General features: G+C 38.1%; 1 protein-coding gene across 1 annotated transcript in view; it reads left to right on the top strand.

The window, feature by feature from the left end:
• The window catches only part of GAB1 (GRB2 associated binding protein 1), a 129,906-nt gene that overhangs the window by 72,593 nt on the left and 38,511 nt on the right, over positions 1-18,802 (top strand). The window contains exon 2 of the mRNA XM_019662037.1: positions 12,545-12,839. Coding sequence (XP_019517582.1) covers positions 12,545-12,839 — 295 coding nt within the window. The remainder of the gene's footprint in view (positions 1-12,544; positions 12,840-18,802) is intronic.

Below are 18,802 nucleotides of genomic sequence, written 5' to 3'. Positions count from 1 at the left end.
TGGATACTTTGGTCAGCGTTGCTCAAGCAGTAGTTCACCATAATCAGAAGTGTCTGGACGCTGATGGTAACCACTTTGAGCACCTCTTGTAATTGCAGAAGTCAAACATGACTTGTAGTCATCTTTTGTTACTGGTATATATTGAGTATTATAATTTTAATAGCTTTTTCCTTTCTTAAAATGTGTATATCTTTTTTTGGCACTGTCCGTATAGCTGTGTCAGAATCTGTATATAGGTAATATATAACTATGTATATGTAAATTAATGTTTTATAGCTTTATAAACACAAATAATGTTTTATAACTAAAACTTGTGGACATTCTCAGAATGCTGAGGCACTGTAGGTCTGAAGCTGTAGTTTCTAGGTTCCTGATATAAGCAGATTGGCATGGTTTCATATTGACCTGTTCCTTGAAAAAGTTTCACTTTTTGTTGACTGAGCCCTGTGGAGGTGGAGATTTGAAAGGTTTTCAGGGCAGACCTCATACAGCAGTAGAAGGCCCACCTGTTGGTTCGGCACGTCATCCGTGCACGTGAAGACTAAGTTAGTGAAGAGCAGAGACAGCACCAGCATGGTCACCAGCAGGCCCTCATGTGTTGTTCATCTATTCAGGCAACGCGCATGCCTTCCAAGCCGCCAGGTCCTTGCAGGCTCTGCGCTAGGCTAATCGCTGAAAGATGAATGAGACAGGGTTTTGGGGAAGGAAAGCAGCGGTACGAGGGATTGACTGACATCCAAGAGGGAAATACGCTGATAGCGATTTGCACCAAGTGCTGTGGACACCGGGGCAGTCAGCTGGACCTGGCACGGGTGACAGGGGAGCCAGAAAAGGTAGGAAGGAAGGTGTGGCTAGTGTCCCTCCCTATCACCTTCCACTTACTCCAGATGCAAAAGATTAGTTCTTTGCCAAGATCTCTCAGTATTTTGGAAAGTTTGCAAATCACGGCGGGGGGGCGGGGGGATTATTTAAAACCATTCGAGAGTGTCATTTTAATGAATGTGTCAGACTCCCTTATGGAGATGTATCGTAATTTATTTACTCACTTCCCTGCTGTCACCCATCATCCTGGTTTGCTGGGCACTGAGGGGTTTCCCAGGAGGCGGAACTTGCAGTGCTAAAACCAGGACAGTCCTGGGAAAACTGGGATGGCTGGTCACCTCACCTACTGTTGAATGTTTAGACTGCGTCAGATATTTGCTAATGTAAAAAACACTGAGTTGAGTATTTTGTCGCCTATATATTTAGCTGCATTTTGCATTTCCTTAGGTGAGATTCCTAAAAATTGCATTAATGGCTTGGCCCAATGACTCTGGGCATGTTTGGAGCTCATGATGATGCTCACAGCCCTTTGTTGCACTTGCTCTGTTTTCATCTATGTTGGTAGGAGTCTGCCCAGACATTCATGCTACCTGTGCCTCCACAGGTTCTTAGGCAGATAGAGATGCAGAAGACAGGGCCGGGTGCTCCCATTCTCAATCTCTAACTGGCCAGATTGCAATGACTGCAACTACCTTTGGTCTGGGCCAGAGGCAGGCCAAAGCTGACTCTGATTCCGAAGCTGATTCCGAAAGATGGAGGGGACTCCCTGACCCCATCTTCCTCTGACCACAAACTGATGTGAGCCCACTGACGCTTACTGCACACAGTAGTAAAGAAAGGGTGCTCCGAGACGAAACCCACGGCAGGTGCCCTTGCTTCCCAGGTTCAGCTCTCCATCACCCTCGTCTCTATCCCCAGTCACACAGGACACTGTCAGCCGGCCTCCTGCCTCCCTGCAGCCTCCTCCTGGTCAGGGTAAGGAAGCCTGAAAGCCCCGAGTTAAGAGGATGTCCCCACAGCCTTGACAATGGGGGATTTTGATGGGACGTGAACTAGTATTTACAACTCAAAATACACTCAACCTGCCCCGCAATGCTGCGTTGAGAGTTAATGCTCTGAGTGACTCCTTTCCTGTGGAACTTTAGAAATGACATTTCCCTGGTTGGGGGTCCAAGGTCTCAAACTAAACTGTTCTTTGCAGTAAGAAGTATTAAAGTGGTGTCCTATTTCAAGTGTTCTAACGTGTGCCACGGGAGTCCCGTGAACCCCTGAAACTGCATACATTATTTACGTGCCTTTTTCTAAGAAAAGGTTTCATTGCTTTTATCAGATTGTCCAAGCAATCATGACCCCAGAAGATGGTGTGAGAACTAGGTACTTGGTGAATATTAAATACTAAAGAGAATTTGCCATTGCTTTGTTTGTTTGTTTGTTTTCTGTAGGACTTATGCAGGGCTTTGGGGTGGGCATCAGTTTAGCAATGATTTCAACAAGTAAATTATAGGTGCATGATTAAGTAATAGTTTAACATTCCCTGAATTCCCCGCCCCCCAGCTACTATAGTATTCCTAAATTAAATTTGATTTTTTTGGGTTAGTTTTGCTATTATGCAATTGTTTCAGGTTCAGCTTATTTGTTTTTGTCCAGGCCATGTATGTAAGCTCCTATTTAAAAGTTTTGTGAATCAGTTGTTAGCCTACATCTAGGCTTTGTTTTACATTATTTTTGGTGTACTCTTTTGTTTATATTACTCAGCTAAAGTTAGCACAGATAGCAGCACTAGGCTAGAAAATGGTGACAATAGTTTGAAAACAGGAAATTTTAGGCTTGTGTGTGTTTGGAACAGATGATCATAATGATAGAGCCAGTGGAGTGGAAACTTCCACCAAGCCTGTTTTTTCCTTATTTTGCTCTATGAGAAAAGATGGTGCTTCCTGGAAAACAACTCAAGTATTTTAAAGTAAACGGTTTTCTTTTGTCCCTACTTCATGGTAATTTATTTTTCTTTATATTATGTTCCCTGGTAGGATTATTATGGAAATTTAATATTTTTAATAGGTACTCTCCCAAAGTGCTTATTTTAGATATTTAACTATCTAAGTATATTACCATTCACTGATGTGATTTTGTAAAGAAAATTAAAATAGTATGAGCCTTAGAAATACTGGACTTTATGGGAAGAAGAAGAAAAATGTGTTCTTCTATTTTAAGTGCCCCCCACTTTCCTTTTATTTTTTTACCCCAAGAATTCCAGTCTTTGAAACAAAGTAGTTTTACTTTATTTGTCTAAACTATTTCCTGACTAAGACTCCTTCCAGATGTATCCTGGAATTCTATATTTAAAAAAAAAAAAAAGGTTAAATTCATTCATTAGTCGCAGAATAAGAAGAATATGCATTTCCATACGTACATAAACTTTTGGGGAGAGGGGTACAACATTTCTAGATTTGCAAATATTAAAAGACTTTTTTAAGAGCATTTTTAGGCATAAGCTTTTTAAACATGTAATTTTTTTAAAATTATAATCGTAACAAATGGAAGCTCCTTGAAAAATCAGACTATAGAAAAGTACATGGAATGAAAATATGAAACTTGTCAGACCCTCCTATTCCTCTTCCTGGAATTACCACATTTAACACTTCTGGTATATCTCCTTCCACTCGTTTCTCTAAACATAGTGTGTGTGTGTGTGTTGTGTGTATACAAAAACAATCATTTCAGACAAGTGGACTCATATATCATATATACTGTTCTGCAACTTGCTTGTTGTTATTTAACAATTGTGGGCATTTTTTCATATATGTAGATCAATTTTGCTTTTTAAAGGTTTTACATCGATTTATTATTGTATAAATGCCTTGTAATTTTTTTAAATTGAGCCTTACTCTACTGATGAAATTTCGATTAAAACCTACCTTACTAAAATTAGCGTTTTCATCTTGTGAAACACATATCTTTAACCCTAACATTTTATAGATTTCTGAGATTATACATAAATTTCGAATTCTGAAGAACCCAAGTAATGATCTTATTTTCCTAAATACCAGTCGTGAAATACCTTTTAAGAGATTTCAAAATAAGAAAGCTCCAGTGTACTTTCTTTCTCAATTCCCTAGGATAATGGGGGGGTTAGTAAAATTACAGTGGTGATGTTTCATGATGGAAGGGCTGTTGACTCAAGAATGTAGAAAGTGTTGTTCTCCTTCAGGTCATCAGATAAAGGTCAACTTTAAGGTTTAGCAACTAGAGACCTAAATGCAATAGTCATCAGAGTTCTTTCTGAAGTGCTGGAAGGGAATAGACTTGATAAGTGGCTACATAGGGCCCTGTGTGCTGAGAGCTCAGAGGAGCCAGAGCAGGTAGGTGTGTTGAGGGGGGTGCCACGAGTTGAGGAAAGCTTCAGAGAAGAGATCTTGAGCTCGGTGTTGTAGGAGTGAGTAGGAGCTCATTGGGTGAGAGCGACAGAGTATGTTAGACTGAAAACAAAACAACAAAATGTAAAGCCATGGAGTTGGGAAGGAACCATGTAAGTGGTCACTGCAGTTATCTGTGGAGGTGAGAGACTGGAGAGGCCAGTCGGGTAAGCCTGGTTTTGAAGAACCTTGTATGCCAGCCTGTGTTAAGGACTTGGAACTTTATCTTAATAACAACTTTAGACTTCTCTTTTCTCTCCCTGAGATCCTTTCATTTAAATCCACTGGCTCTCTATGATCATCCTGATGAGCAGAAAACTTGAAAGCATCCCATCCAGGCTTTGAGGGCTTCACCATGTTTCAAATGCTGTCACAGATACACAAAAACTTTAAGGAGCGGTCTCGACTTTCAAGGAACTCGATGTCTTGTTGGGAAAATAATGCACAAGCAGTTGGAACATTTGGAAATGTACGTAGTAACATAGTAAAATAACAGATGGTTCCAAACTGTTCCATAGCAATGCAAGAGACATTTCAGGGCAGTAACTGATAGGGTGCTAAGAACCCAGAGGGAAGGTGTGGTGAGGAAAGGGGAAGGTTCGGACAGAATCTTGAAGAATGGATGAGGTTTCCAGTAGTAGAAAGGAGTTGAATTTCAGTGGGATAAGTACCGTGAACAAAATCAAGAAGGGAGATACAAACCACACTGGGAAGAGCAGGAGGCATGAAAAGATAAGGAATTAGACATACACTTGAAAGGACTTCTTTTTTTGTTTTGTTTTTCCAATTCTATTTTAAGGAGCCACCTGATTCTGTCTATTGATTGGATGGTGGTGCTTAGTGTTGGTGGCACAGTAGAATCACCGGTTGAGCATTTAAAACTACCTGTGCCTGGGCTAGGGCTGAGCCTTCAGACTAGAATGGATCTCCGGTGAGGCCCACGCATCCGTTTTTATTTAACAAGTTCTCCAGGCATTTGTTTTGTCCAGCTAGAGTTGAGAATCACTGGGCCACCCTGACCTCTTCTCTTTTGCCCACCCATACATTGGCCATTTCCTTAATAATTAGCTCTTCCAGTAAAGGTATAGGGAAGGCATTGGGAAATCTTGGCAAGCGTTACACCAGGCATGTGCTCCATCAGTTATACCACAGAGAGCTCAGAAAACAGTGTGCAGCACTTACCATGTTTTTCTTTATAACTGAGCCCATTTGCCATTTAGGCAAATAAGGCACATGTTGTGCATTTGTTAATATTATTGTAAGTAACGGTTTGGGGCTAATCCAGATGGAAAATGTTCTTCCTACTAGGGAAGATCTATATAGGGAGCATCCTTCATCCATACTTTCTTGCCAATATATATGCGTACGTGCTTGTACATACCCATACGCTGTAAGAGTGTGTGATAAGACCTTCCTTTAATGTGGCAAGTCTGTTTTCAGGTTAATGTATGCAATTTGCTTAAATACAGAGACTATTTAAAAGAACACTTCCTTTAAAATGAAGTTTAAAAATAGCCTTCATATACGTAGAGGTGTATTATTATTTTTATTCTTAATTTACGGTTTGTACACCGCTACCTTGCCTCACAATTCTTGTCAGCCAGGTTGCAAATGGGCTGGCAGATTGCAGTCATGTCAGTATCCCCATAAAGCATAGGTCATGCAAGAACTTCCAGATTTTCATCTTTGTCTCTTTGGCATGTTCGGCAAACACTGAGCACCTCTTTGGGACTAGGCGATGGGGAAAGAAAGATAAATGGTGAAAAGGCTTGGCTCCAGCTCTTAAGAAACAGACTTTGTAGGGATGTCAAACACGAGGAAACTAGGAACGAGCCGGAAATGGAGCGAGAGCTTGGAGGGGCCTGCTCAACGATGGCTCCCCAAAGAGGTGGGGGCTGAATCCATGGGGTGGATGATGTGCCAGAGGGCAGCATGTGTCAAGGTCAGAGGGGGACAGAAGCAGAGCGTTAGGGGAACTGCAGGCATTTCTAATGCGGTTGGAAGGCAGAGACAGGAAGTGAGGCAGCGAGACAGGGCGACTTGGAGGGCCCCATGTGCCCTGCCAGAGAGTTGCGGCTTCATCCTGCAGGCGCTAGGCTGAATGCAGGGAATGAGGAGATGGCAGTGCAGACACTCCAAGCCTTGTGGTATTTAGTTTGGTGGTCTGATCTAAATATATTTCCAGTAGGCTCCATGGACTACTTATTTATACTATTCTGTTTTGATGTTAACGTGGTAGGCAAAGTTAATCTTGAAACCCTGAAATGAGACACTGGTATCAGACAGTGGTGCTTTTAGCTACTTCAGAATGCAGGCCTGCTGGTGAAGTCTTAGTTCTGCATCAGTTTATTCAACTTAAAATTCCAGTGGCCATTGCATTATAAGAAATGACAACACAAATTTTTGCGTAGTTCCTCTCAAGCAGACCTGCTAGTAATGGGAGTTCAGTAGTTAAAATGATTTTTCACATGAATTTTGTTCAAAATTGCTTTGAGTGCTTGGTTTTGAAGGTTTCTAAGAAAGCTTGTCATTATTATTATTTTATTTATTTATTTTTTTTTGTGGTCTCTTACTGCTCTGCAGGCTTGTGAGGCAATGTACAGCTTTCCCTGGGGCTACCCAGGCAGCAAGGATAAAAATAGGGCAAACTTTAAGAATCTCAGATATTTTCAGATAACAAAGGCTGATTTATGTGGGCCCGTTTTGTGCCCTGACAAAACATAGAGACGCTTTTGTGCTGTGATTAGCAAGGGTGCTGATGTCAGTTCTCTTGTCGAGCATCAAGCTTTATTCTGTGGCTAAATTGTGCTTTGTCCCATAATCCAGAGAACCTTTGTATCTGCCTTATTAAAGTGTGTAGTTTATGTAATTGCTTTTGTTTTCCAGTTTAATCTGTGCCAGATTCAATGAGAGTGACTCATTTTGTGACTGGGACAAACATTCACATTTGGACCATGTTAAAAATAACTGAATAAGTGGCAGGTGCTGCTTGGCTAAATTCTGTGTTTTAATACTGTAATTTCCTGCTGTAAAGGGTTCATCTCTTATATAATGTCTACCCTGCCTCTGTAATCGCGAGCCCAAGTCTATCTAGGGCACCTCAATTCACTGCTACTCATTTCTTGGCTATTTTCATTTCCAAGAGCCTTTGAAATTTTTACAGTATCATTTCAACAGGGAAGCGATGAAATAGATGGGGGAGCCACAGTTAACCAGAAGACAGTGACACAACAAGCTGTAGCAAACGGACACGTTCCGTTCTTTTCCTCCTTTTTCCAAGGTGTTTTGTGCATGTGTTTTGGTAAAGCTGTCTTAGTTGTGCTTATTTTATTATGTATATGTTCAGTATTGGAGCTCCTTTTCTCAAGTGGAAGAGGCTTTGAAAGCACGCCTTCCTGTTCAGTGTGGCCCATGTAGCTAATCTAATATTCTCAAAAATGTTACAACTTTATAGTCATAGCGGAATTCTGTTTATGGTACAGGTATTTCTAGTTACCAGGCACTGTGCTATGCCCTGAGTATGTCATGGCAAATAAAGCAGACGGGGTCACTGTTTCCTTGGACTTGATCTGCTTAGGAAGGTAGATATTAAATAAATCAATACAAAGAAACATTGAATTGCAAACTTACAAGAATCACTACACAGGTAAGTGATAGAATCCCTAAAACTATGCCCTGCTTCACATTGGGGGTGGTTGGGTTGAGGGTGGTTAGGGAAGGGAGGGATTGAAGGTCAGAGTCAGCCTGGTCAAGTCTGGGGGAAGGAGCATACAGGACTTAGGAAATAGCACGTGCGAAGTCTTTGAGGCAGGAAAGGGTTTGGCATCCTATAGACCATATTATTAAAAGGTAGACGTGACCATTGATGAAACGATTATAGATGAACTATGCAAGCACAGCAGTGTGGCACTCTTTAGTACAGGGGCAAATGACCCATACAGCCCAACACTGAGAGCTTCACTGAAGTGCAGCATAGAAACTGATGCCTATAATACCTAGTCGGAGTCACTGGGGAATGAATGAATTATGTTCAATAAATTATGTAGTAAGGCATTTTAGAAAGAGTTCCATGTGAGACTTTAAAGTTTTAAAAAGTCATTTCTGTTTTTAAAAACAACCTTCCCTATCTAGAGAAATCACTTCCTAAACAATATGATTCCTTGATGGCCCTGGATACATGACATAATACTATATTATCTTTTCTGTTTACTTCTCTATTTTTCAAGTTTACTGCTTGGTAGGGAAGTATTCATAAAGGCATAATTTTACTAAAAGATTATACTCGTTTATTTTCAAGTAAATAGATGTCTTACGTGTTAACCGAATGGATTTTTATAATCCAGAAACCAGTGCTAAATTCATGTGAACATTTTGACTTCAATATTATCTAAAGCATCTGTAGAACTCCACACTGCCGTCTCCTTCTGAACACCAATCATTTACTTTTTCCTTTGAGCTGCAGTCAAACTGGAAATTAAATTAAAATATTGATGTTGTTAAAAAACTACATAATATTTTTAGGTCTTTGTGATTTTTCTGCTAATCTTGTTAAAGGGTTGCATAAGTTTCCAGGGAGGAACGCCCATCCATTTAGCAATAGTTCTGCAGGTACTTTGCCAAGGTTGCTATAGTCTCAAATGTTTTCGTGTATGGTAGGTATTTTCTTCATAATTAGTAAACTCCTTGAGAGTTGGAATCATGAGTTACCTACGTGTATGTCTTCCCACATATACCTAGCATGGTATTTACAATATAATCAATAACTTATTGACTGGGAAAATCTTCATGTACCCAACTTTTCTTACATGGGTACAATTTAAAGAATCTATTATAATGTTAAACCTAAAGCTATCACACAAATTAATTCAGTTTTTGATACAGTTGTCCAAGCTATTAAAGACCAAACGAGCTGGTTCATGGACCACTCAGGCCCCTTGGTTTTCATTTTCTCTGTCTCTGCCTAAGACCATTGTCATGGCTTCCTAGCACCTCCTTCCATGAACTACAAGTCAAATTGATTCATGTCAGAATTTATTATAAAACTTAGTGAAGGTGGAGACTCAGACCAAACATCTATTGAGAAGTATTGGGTTGTCGGAAAAGTCATGACATATTTTTTCTGTTTTTCATTGCAAAAATGCATCATGACTTTTCCAACAACCCAATATATGTGAATTTTAGTTAATATCTTTTCTCTCTGTCCACATGGGTTTTTCAGGATAAAATGAAGCAGGGTTTTTTTGTTTGTTTGTTTTATTTTGGGTTTTTTTTTGTTGTTGTTGTTGATGCCTTTTGTGTTATATATGCCAAATTTTGTAAAGCATAAAACATACAGAGACCCTCTCATGCTAGTATTGCTTTTGGTGATTATAATTAGCAGATTTTTAGAAGTAGATTGATATAGATGTTAATGAAGAAACAGAAGTAACATTGCAGAAATTTGCCTACGCTATGGCACCAACATTGTGAGCATTCTTTGTCTAACTAGACTGTATGTAGAGCAAGTACTAAACTTATTTACTACCATGAATAAAATTTCTGAAAATGCCATAAGCATAATATGTCTGTTGTTACCCCATGTTATGACTGGAAGAGACATACCTTGTCTGGTTATACTTTTCCAGAGATAAAGGATGGAGGTGTTGTGACTGGTGCTCCATCATGATCTCCAAATGAACAGAAATGTACAGTGGCCATTAAGAATGTTTCATTTCATTGGGGTTCATAACTTGTTCTGTTTCTCAGTCCTTCTGCTTCCTGGAGTGTCCTCTTTGGGCAGTCTTATTCGCGTGTTAGTCTGGAGCAGAGGATGTCTCTTAATAGGTGATTGAGATTTCCTAGAAAAAGTCTCTTTGTGTTCTAGCTGGTTGCCAGCTGGGGAAAACCTTCCAAGAGAAGTAAGGCCTAATTTTGTTTCTGGGTGGAGGTGGTAGATTTAAAGACTGCTGAGGCTGACTGTTTCAGACATTTGGTTCTGCTTTTATTAGTTGATCAATGTAGATTTTAGGGAGGGTAATGGTAAAATAATTTTAGGCTTCTTTAGGTATAGTATTAGGTTGTCGGAAGAGTCATGATGTATTTTTTCCATGTTTTTCGTTGCAAAAATGCTTCATGACTTTTCTGACAGCCCAATATTAAGCTCAAAATTTCCCAAACTTTGTGGAGGGAGTACATGGTGAGTATAGGTCCAGATTGCTAATATATATTTGTTGGGAAGAGGAGAAAGGCTGAAAAAACGTGGTATCCCATGCTCAATTATATAGCTCTTCTCATGTAGCCTGAACAGCATTCTAGCCAAAAGGAAGATAACAGCCAGTCCATTTCTTTGCTTATTTCTCAGGTGAGAAACCAGGAAAGCTCCTATGCCCATTTTTACCCTCCCTACTCTTTGCCCCCACACCTAAAAGAGAGAGCGAGAGTGAGAGAGCGAGAGAGCGAGAGAGAGAGAGAGCGCGATAGTTTAAAATATGAAGGAGTCTTTTGAAGAAGCACTTTTATGTGTATTCTTTATGGCATAATATAAAAACATAAAAAATTGTTTTTAAAAAAAATTGTGATAAGATATACATAACATAAAATTTACCAGTTTTAAAAAAAAATTACCAGTTGAACCATTTTTACGTGTATAGTTCAGTGGCATTAAGTAGATCACGTTTTTGTGCAACCATCACCACCATCCATCTCCAGACCTTTTTCATCTTCCCCAACTGAAATTGTATCCATTAAACACGGACTCCCTAGTCCCCACTCCCCCGACCCTGGCTTTCTATCTGTATGAATTTGATTACTAAAGGTCCCTCATATAAGTGGAATCATACAGTTTTTGTCCTTTTGTGACTGGCTTATTTCACTTAGCATCATATCTCAAGGTTCATCCACGTTGTAGCGTGTGTTAGAATTCTCTTCCCTTTTAAGGCTGAATAATATTCCATTGTATGTATATACCACATTTTGTTTATCTCTTCATTCATCAATGGACACTTAGATTGCTTCCACCTTTTGACTGTTGTGAATAATGCTGCAATGAATATGGGTGTACAAATACTATTTTGAGACTTTGATTTCAATTCTTCGGGATATATACCCACAACTGTAATTTTTTGAAGAACTGCCATACCGTTTTCCACAACAGTTACACCATTTTATATTTATTTCTACCAGCGATGTAGAAAGGTTCCAGTTTCTCCGTATCCTGGCCAACACTTGTTATTTTCTGCTATTTTGATAATAGCCATTGTAATGGGTATGAAGTGCTGTCTCATCATTGTGGTTTTGGTTTGCATTTCTCTAATGATAGTAATATTGAACATCTTTTCGTGTGCTTATTGGCCAATTGTATATCTTCTTTGAAGAGTCTAGTCAAGTCCTTTGCCCATTTTTTAATTGGGTGGTTTATTTTTGTTGTTGAGTTGTAGGAGTTCTTTATGTATTCTGGACACTAATTCTTATCAGATATACTGGGGGTGCCAAAAAATGTATACACATGACTTGTGTTTATCTTTTGTTATTGGTATATATTGAGTATTACAACTTTAATAGTTTTTACTAGCTTAAAATATGTATGCATTTTTTTGGCACCCTCTGTATAATTTGCAAACATGTTCTCCCGTTCTGTGAGTTGTTATTTTTTACTCTGTTGATCATTTCCTTCGATGTATGAAAGTTATAAATTTTGACGTAGTTCAGCTTACCTATTTTTACTGGGTTGTCGGAAAAGTCATGACGTATTTTTTTTCTGTATTCTTCGTTGCAAAAAATGCGTCATGACTTTTCCGACAGCCCAGTAGTTTTGTTTCCTGTGCTCTTGGTGTCATATTCAAGAATTCATTGCCAAATCTAATGTCATAAAGCTTTTCCTTATGTTTTCTTCTAAGAGTTTTATAATGTTAGCTCCTATATTTAGGTCTTTGATCTACTTTGAGTTAATTTTTATGCGATGTGTAAGGTAAGAATTCAGCTTCATTATATTGTATGTAGTAGATATCTAACTTTCCTAGCACCATTTGTTGAAACCACTGCTTTTTTATAGTTGGTGAAAACTAAATCTCCCTTGTTTTGTCAACTTGATATTTCATATCAGTGCAATATCTTCTAATATCAATCAACATAAAGAAAATAATATGTATATATACATACATTATTAAGTGAATTGGGGCATTAGTAAACTTTGCTGGAGTGGTAGATAATTCTTTGGAAACAAAACATTGTATGCGACTCTAGATAATGCATTTGTAAAATTGATTTGATAAATGTGCATCTTGAAAAATTTCTCAGATGAGTACTAGATGCATATTTTTGTTTGTTCCTAGGCATGGAAGAGGAGATGGTTTGTGCTACGCAGTGGCCGTTTAACTGGCGATCCAGATGTCTTGGAATATTACAAAAATGATCATGCCAAGAAGCCTATCCGTATTATTGATTTAAATTTATGTCAGCAAGTTGATGCTGGATTGACATTTAACAAAAAGGAGTTTGAAAACAGCTACATTTTTGATATCAACACCATTGACCGAATTTTCTACTTGGTAGCAGACAGTGAGGAAGAGATGAATAAGTGGGTTCGTTGTATTTGTGACATCTGTGGGTTTAATCCTACAGAAGAAGGTAAGTGCAAGATTTTGTTGTTCAACGTTTCTCTTCTATTAACTACATTTTGAGAACTATTATATTAGTTATATTAGTTAACTAGCTTTGTTAGTTCAGTTACACAATATAATATTTTGGGTTTTTTATACATGTAACAACATTTGGAAAAAGCAACTATACCTTTTAATCAGTTTGGGGAGATGCTTTTTTAGGCTTTAGAAAGAGAAAACCATTGTGGGGCAGTGTCTAAATAAATGTCCTAAACACGAAGGTGACAAGAAGACATACTATTTAAGAGCATTTCTTGAGTTCCTATGTAAATATTAAGTTGAACCTTAGAACACTGCTGATATTTTACTATTTTTGACCTATTAAAAACAGCATTTTCATGTGGCTCAACTTAATGCTTTAGGTGTCATTTTTAAAACTGTTGGATTGTGAAGTCATGAGGTGATTATCAATACCTATGAGAAAGTAATGGGAGTCAGTCACAAAGTATGAAAAAATAACACGCAAATGCATTTACTCAGCATGGAGGTCCTGAAAAGAGCATGGAGGAAGAGGGGGGTTCACGGTTTGAATGAAATGTTGTGAAGAAAGCTTCTCAAAGAAAGACAGATTGTAAATTGTTGCCTTTGGAAGGAAGTATTTCTACGTAAATGAAAGGAGGGATGCAAGGCTCTTCAGGCTTAGGTGCTAAGATGAGGTGGAATAGAATTCTGCTTGACTGAAGTAGAGGACTATGAGTGATAAAAGCAAGGGAAGAGTTTCTTGAGGATCTGAGGTTTGGGGTTTCTGTCCTGGGAAGAGCTGAGTGATTATGGCCCTCAGGGAGAATTTTACAAGTGGAATTCTTCACCGGGTGTTTCTCCATAGCTGTGCTGACCAGGTACTCCCTGTCCACTTCTCTACTCTCCCTCTTTAAGCAAACACTGAGAACCTATGTCGGGGACTCCAGCACACATTTAGGTTTGTAGAGCCAAGAATCAGGAATAAGTTCTTTGACCTTATTGTCTTCATGGTTACAGTCACATTTGCAAGTGTGCATTTCCAAATATCTATATTTAGTAGTGCTGGAGATCCAGCGAGCGGTGAAAAAATTGTATTAACCATCAACATCACATTTTGGATTGAAGTGAAACAGTCATCATCTCTAATTAGCTCAGGTCAGCATGCTGCTTCCTCTCTGGCCAGCCAACAGCCCAGGAGAAGGGCCTTCCAGAGCCAGGATTGGCCCATTGGGGTGGGGAAAACCCCCTGGTGAGGAATCCGGCATGCCAGCAGCGCTGAGAGGGGGAACAGTTTAGACAGGAGGCGGCTAATGAACTAGAGCTGTGTAACAGAGCGCCTGTGATTAAAAGCCTCAAGAAACTGTTTCATGTGGTGAATGAAGGCTTCAGTTGTTTGGGGGAAGTTACTAAATATGTTCACGTTTTAAGTAGGTGAGGGGTATTATTTCTAACTCCAGTTAAACTCCTTTCCTTTCTTGTTTGCTCATACAGTCTATATTTGACTGCAGTGGAGGATTTGAAAGTTAAAGTCACAAATGAGATAGCTTTCTATTTAATGGTTACTTAATAACCACTCAGTAATGATAATTATTGGATTTAGACACCACATTAGTTTCTTATGTGATGGATTTTCAGTTAAAATAGTTTAAGTCTTTGTATAATCTTTTTTGTTGATGGTGTTCTTTTGCCTGCTACCTTTTCAATTTAGAATTTGCTTTGGGGACATAAAGGCAGACTTCTGTCCCCACTGGTTGCCTGTATAGATTCAACTGGTCTGAAAGACTAAGTAGGTGTTCTTCCGCCTCTCTGTTATTTGTTTTGTTTTGTTTTATTTTTAATTCTCCTAAATATATTTAACAAAAGAAATGAGATGCCCTCTTAGAGGAGGTACATTCTTTAGTTAGAAAAATGTGAGTGTCTAATTTTTGGAATCCCCTTCAAGAGTGAGTGAACTTGAGAACCCCCAAAACAAGAACTTCTAATGCTCAAGTGTCCCGGATTAACTTTGCAAGTTTTAAGGCATGGAGTCTGGTCCCTTTGTCCACCTTAGAATGGTTGTTATCATCTGGGAGCTTGATGAATACCTAATCAGCTCTGGGAAGAAGAAAAGTTTTGTCTGCTTTAAAAAGTTAATTCAGTAATTGACCAGATTATGTGAGTTTGCCAGCCCTGTACTAGGCTTTGGGCTTTTACTCAACCAGTATATATTAGGTGACTAGTTCGGGAGATAAGTGGCAAACGTTACATAAATGGAATGGAGCATCTAATGGAAGAGGATTCATACCCAAAATAATTCATTACAGTTGTTGATGAACGCAAGATATATATACAGCAATACCTTGGTTTGTGAGCATAATTTGGTTCCAGAAACAAACTACTGGTATTGCAAGACATTGCTCGTTTACCACATTAAAATGTATTAGAAATGTTTGCTCGTCTTGCGGAACACTCACAAACTACGTTACTCGCAATCCAAGGTTTGACTGTGTGTGTGTGTGTGTGTGTGTGTGTGTATACACAATCTCATTGATGTAGATCATTGATATATATAATACATATATATAATTATACTTCAATATATGTTTAATTTATATACTATATATTTATTAAAGTATGATACTATGGGAGTGTATAAATACAGTTCTTGCTCTCCTTAGAGCTCCTAGTTAGTCTAGTAGGAGACGGGCACATGTTCGAGGAATTATATACTGGTTGATAAGTGCTCTGCTAGAGAAAACATAAATAAGCATAGATAGCAGCTGATTTAGTCTTGAGAGGGCCGGGTAAAGCCTAGGTAGTTTTAAATGGCTCTGTGACCATAACCAATAATGTCCTGAGAACTTTATTTTTGTACTTAGCGGATCATTTTCTTTGATATTAGTAGTCAGACTTCATCACAATATCTGTTTTCACTTTATAAACTTGCTAGTATAGGAAGAGGAGGAAGTTCCGACACTTGAAAGCTACAGTGTGATCTTTTCAGCAGCAAAACTCCCAAATCCTTGTAAAATAGATTAGAAGTATAGTTGCCTTGAGTGAAACTCAATTTGTGAGCTTTTAATCTTCACAATATCCATAAAAAGAGAGGTTGTAAGAAAATTGATCGTATGATTAATAAAATTTGATATATATAACCTGAGTTGATTACCAAGTACAGCTAAGCTAATTGCAGACCGCTTTTCTCTATTCATTAAAACAAGCCCCTAAGGACTTAAATTTACCAATGCTTTCTATATTTAGTTCATGAGCTATATCTAAATGCAAGTACGTTTATTTTTTAAATTCCTGAATTTAGATTTTTTACAAGTTCATTCCAGCCATCTCCCAAATGGCCACAGTTAGAAATGTCTTACTATGCCATGTTGAAGATTTGAGTTTCTTCAAATAAATCAGTAAAGGTTGAGCAATCCTTCATTGTGTAGTATCAAGGAACCACAAAAATATTTTGTTTCACTCTATAATTTTGGTTTTTGATGCATAGTAACAAAACTGTAAAAAGACTTTAATCACTCTATTTCCTTATACATTTGTAGTAGCTGACTTTGCTAAATGCCTTTTTGTAAAAAATCCATTTAAAGATTTCTATCGCATTCTAAACCTCCTAGAACTGCTATTATCCTTTGTGATCACATTCATACAGTTTAACACGACAAGGTAAATATTAAAATGTCTTTGTTCTTCCATTGACTTTACTACCTGCTTTATATAGTCTCTTGCTTCCCCGCCAATCACTAAATAGGTGTTTTTGTTTTTACCTAGATCTGTCCCCTGAGCCCTCTGCTCTTCCCGTTTCAGAGAGCTGAGTATGCTCCCACTCTTGGCTTGAAACTAATCACACAAAATGATATTTCATTAGACTACTTACAGGCTAGACGTGGGAAGAAATAGACTATGCTTGGGTATTACAGTCTGAGAAAATAACTATCTCCAATCCCTATGAGAATAACTAACTTTCTCCTGAAAACAAAAGGAAAGGGGGAAAATCTGACCCATGTTTTGATTCCAGGAACCTCTCAAAATATCGTTACCATGTTATTTCCGCTGCCCCAGGTGACTACTGCTATTATTGAATACTCAGAATGCTGGCAGGCTGACTCTGTTTTTAAATTCTAGCTCATTGACCTGTGTGTGGTTCCTATGAATGCTTTTATTTAGTAGAGTTGAGGGTAGAAACTAATTTCTTTTGTTTTTGTTGGAAATGTGCAGATTTATTTTTGTTTCTACATCGACTTGGAAGCTGTTAAATCTGCTAAACAAGTGCCGGGAAGCACAGCCTAAGGGTTGGATGCAGCTGACTGACCTGGAGCAGAGGCCCCTGATTTCATTTCAGGATTCAAGATTAGAAAGTTGCCTCTTGTCAGTTGAGTTGCTTTTCTCAAAATGCCCAGATAATAGTGGCTTTAAAAAAGCAACAACAGTGTGATTCTCTGTTTGATTTTCTTCCCTTTAGAAAAGTAGGTAAACTACGATGTAAGAATATACATAATGCTCCCTTTCCTGCAAAGCGGTGCCTCTTAATTAGGGAACTTTTAAATTTCTTTTTATTTACTTTTTTTTTAAAGCAGGTATAACCTACTGTGAAAGGCACAGATCTTAAGTACAGTTTTGTATATCCTTCTGTCTATATACAGAAATAGAAACCTGTGTAACCACCACTCAGATCGGGACATGGAACATTTCCCTAGAGGGTTTTCTCATGCTTCTTCCCACTAAAAACCCAGAAGAAGAAAACCCGAATGTAACCATTATTTTGCTTCTGTCCCCATAGTGGTTTTGTCTATACTTGAACTTCATATAAATAAAACTGTTGAGTCTGGCTTCTTTTTCCCAATATTAAGTCTGCAGGAGTCATCATGTAGCATGTAGCAGAGGTTCTTCACCCTGTGTAGATATATTGTGATATATTCACCATTGTGAATTACTGATCTGTTTGAATGTTGATTGATATTTGGGTTGTTTTCAAATGTTTTTAGTTAATACAAGTATTATAAAGTTGTTCTGAACATTCTTGTGTGTGCCTTTTGATAGGTGTGAATACTTACTTAGTTCTTTTGGGTATATACCCATGAATAGAATTGCTACATCATTTTGTGTGTGTGTGTGTGTGTGTGTGTGTATTTAGCTTGAGTAGATTTGTAACTTTAATTTTCCAAAGTTATTATACTGGTTGCTTTCCAACCAGCTGTGTATGAGACTTCCACTTACTCTACCCTCTCACCAGCATTTGATACTATTGGTCATTAATTTTAGCCACTCTATGGAGTGTGTAGTGGTATCTCATTGTGGTTTTAATTTGTATTTTACTGAGGACCAATTCAACCAGAGAGTTTGTTTTGTTTTATTATATAGTCTCAAACTACTGCCCCTGAGATCTTGATTTATTGAGTCTCCTAAGGTGGGGCCCAGGCACCTAGATTTCTAAAATGCCCCATTAGTAATCCTGGTGCCATGACACCTCTGGATAAGAATTAAGGCACTTGTCAGAACTTCCTAAGGGTTTTTTTTTCAAAGTTTTCAAGAAAGTTTTCACTATCTTTTAAGGAGATAAGCATGACAAGTAAGATAAAAAAATTTCTACTTCAAAACACATTAAATAAATAGATTGGGCTATGATTAAAGGTCTTCAATATCTGATTAAATAAATTGAAGAAACTATAGACTGCTTCACTGAAAATTGCAACTACTGCTATTTCATGTTGGTATCCATTTGTTAGCTTTACGTTTATAAAATGTTCTTTCATTAAAAAATAGTGAGTTCAGAAGTGAGAAGATGGTTATTGTAGCATTAATGATAACGCATACTCTTTGTGGATTCTTAGTTGCTAATTAGAGATAGATCTATTCAAAATGCTTCCCTTTAAAGAAAAAAATCTATAACAGAAGAGGTAAATTAATATCAATTAAGAAAAATAACCTTGACCTATTTACCTTTAATTGTGAACTTAAAGGTAAAACTTTTGTAATAGAAAC

This window comes from Hipposideros armiger, unplaced genomic scaffold (assembly GCF_001890085.2).
Source record: "Hipposideros armiger isolate ML-2016 unplaced genomic scaffold, ASM189008v1 scaffold_364, whole genome shotgun sequence".
NCBI lineage: Eukaryota > Metazoa > Chordata > Mammalia > Chiroptera > Hipposideridae > Hipposideros > Hipposideros armiger.
The sequence above is the reverse complement of the archived record's forward strand: the minus strand, read 5'-3'. Positions and strand labels throughout refer to the sequence as shown.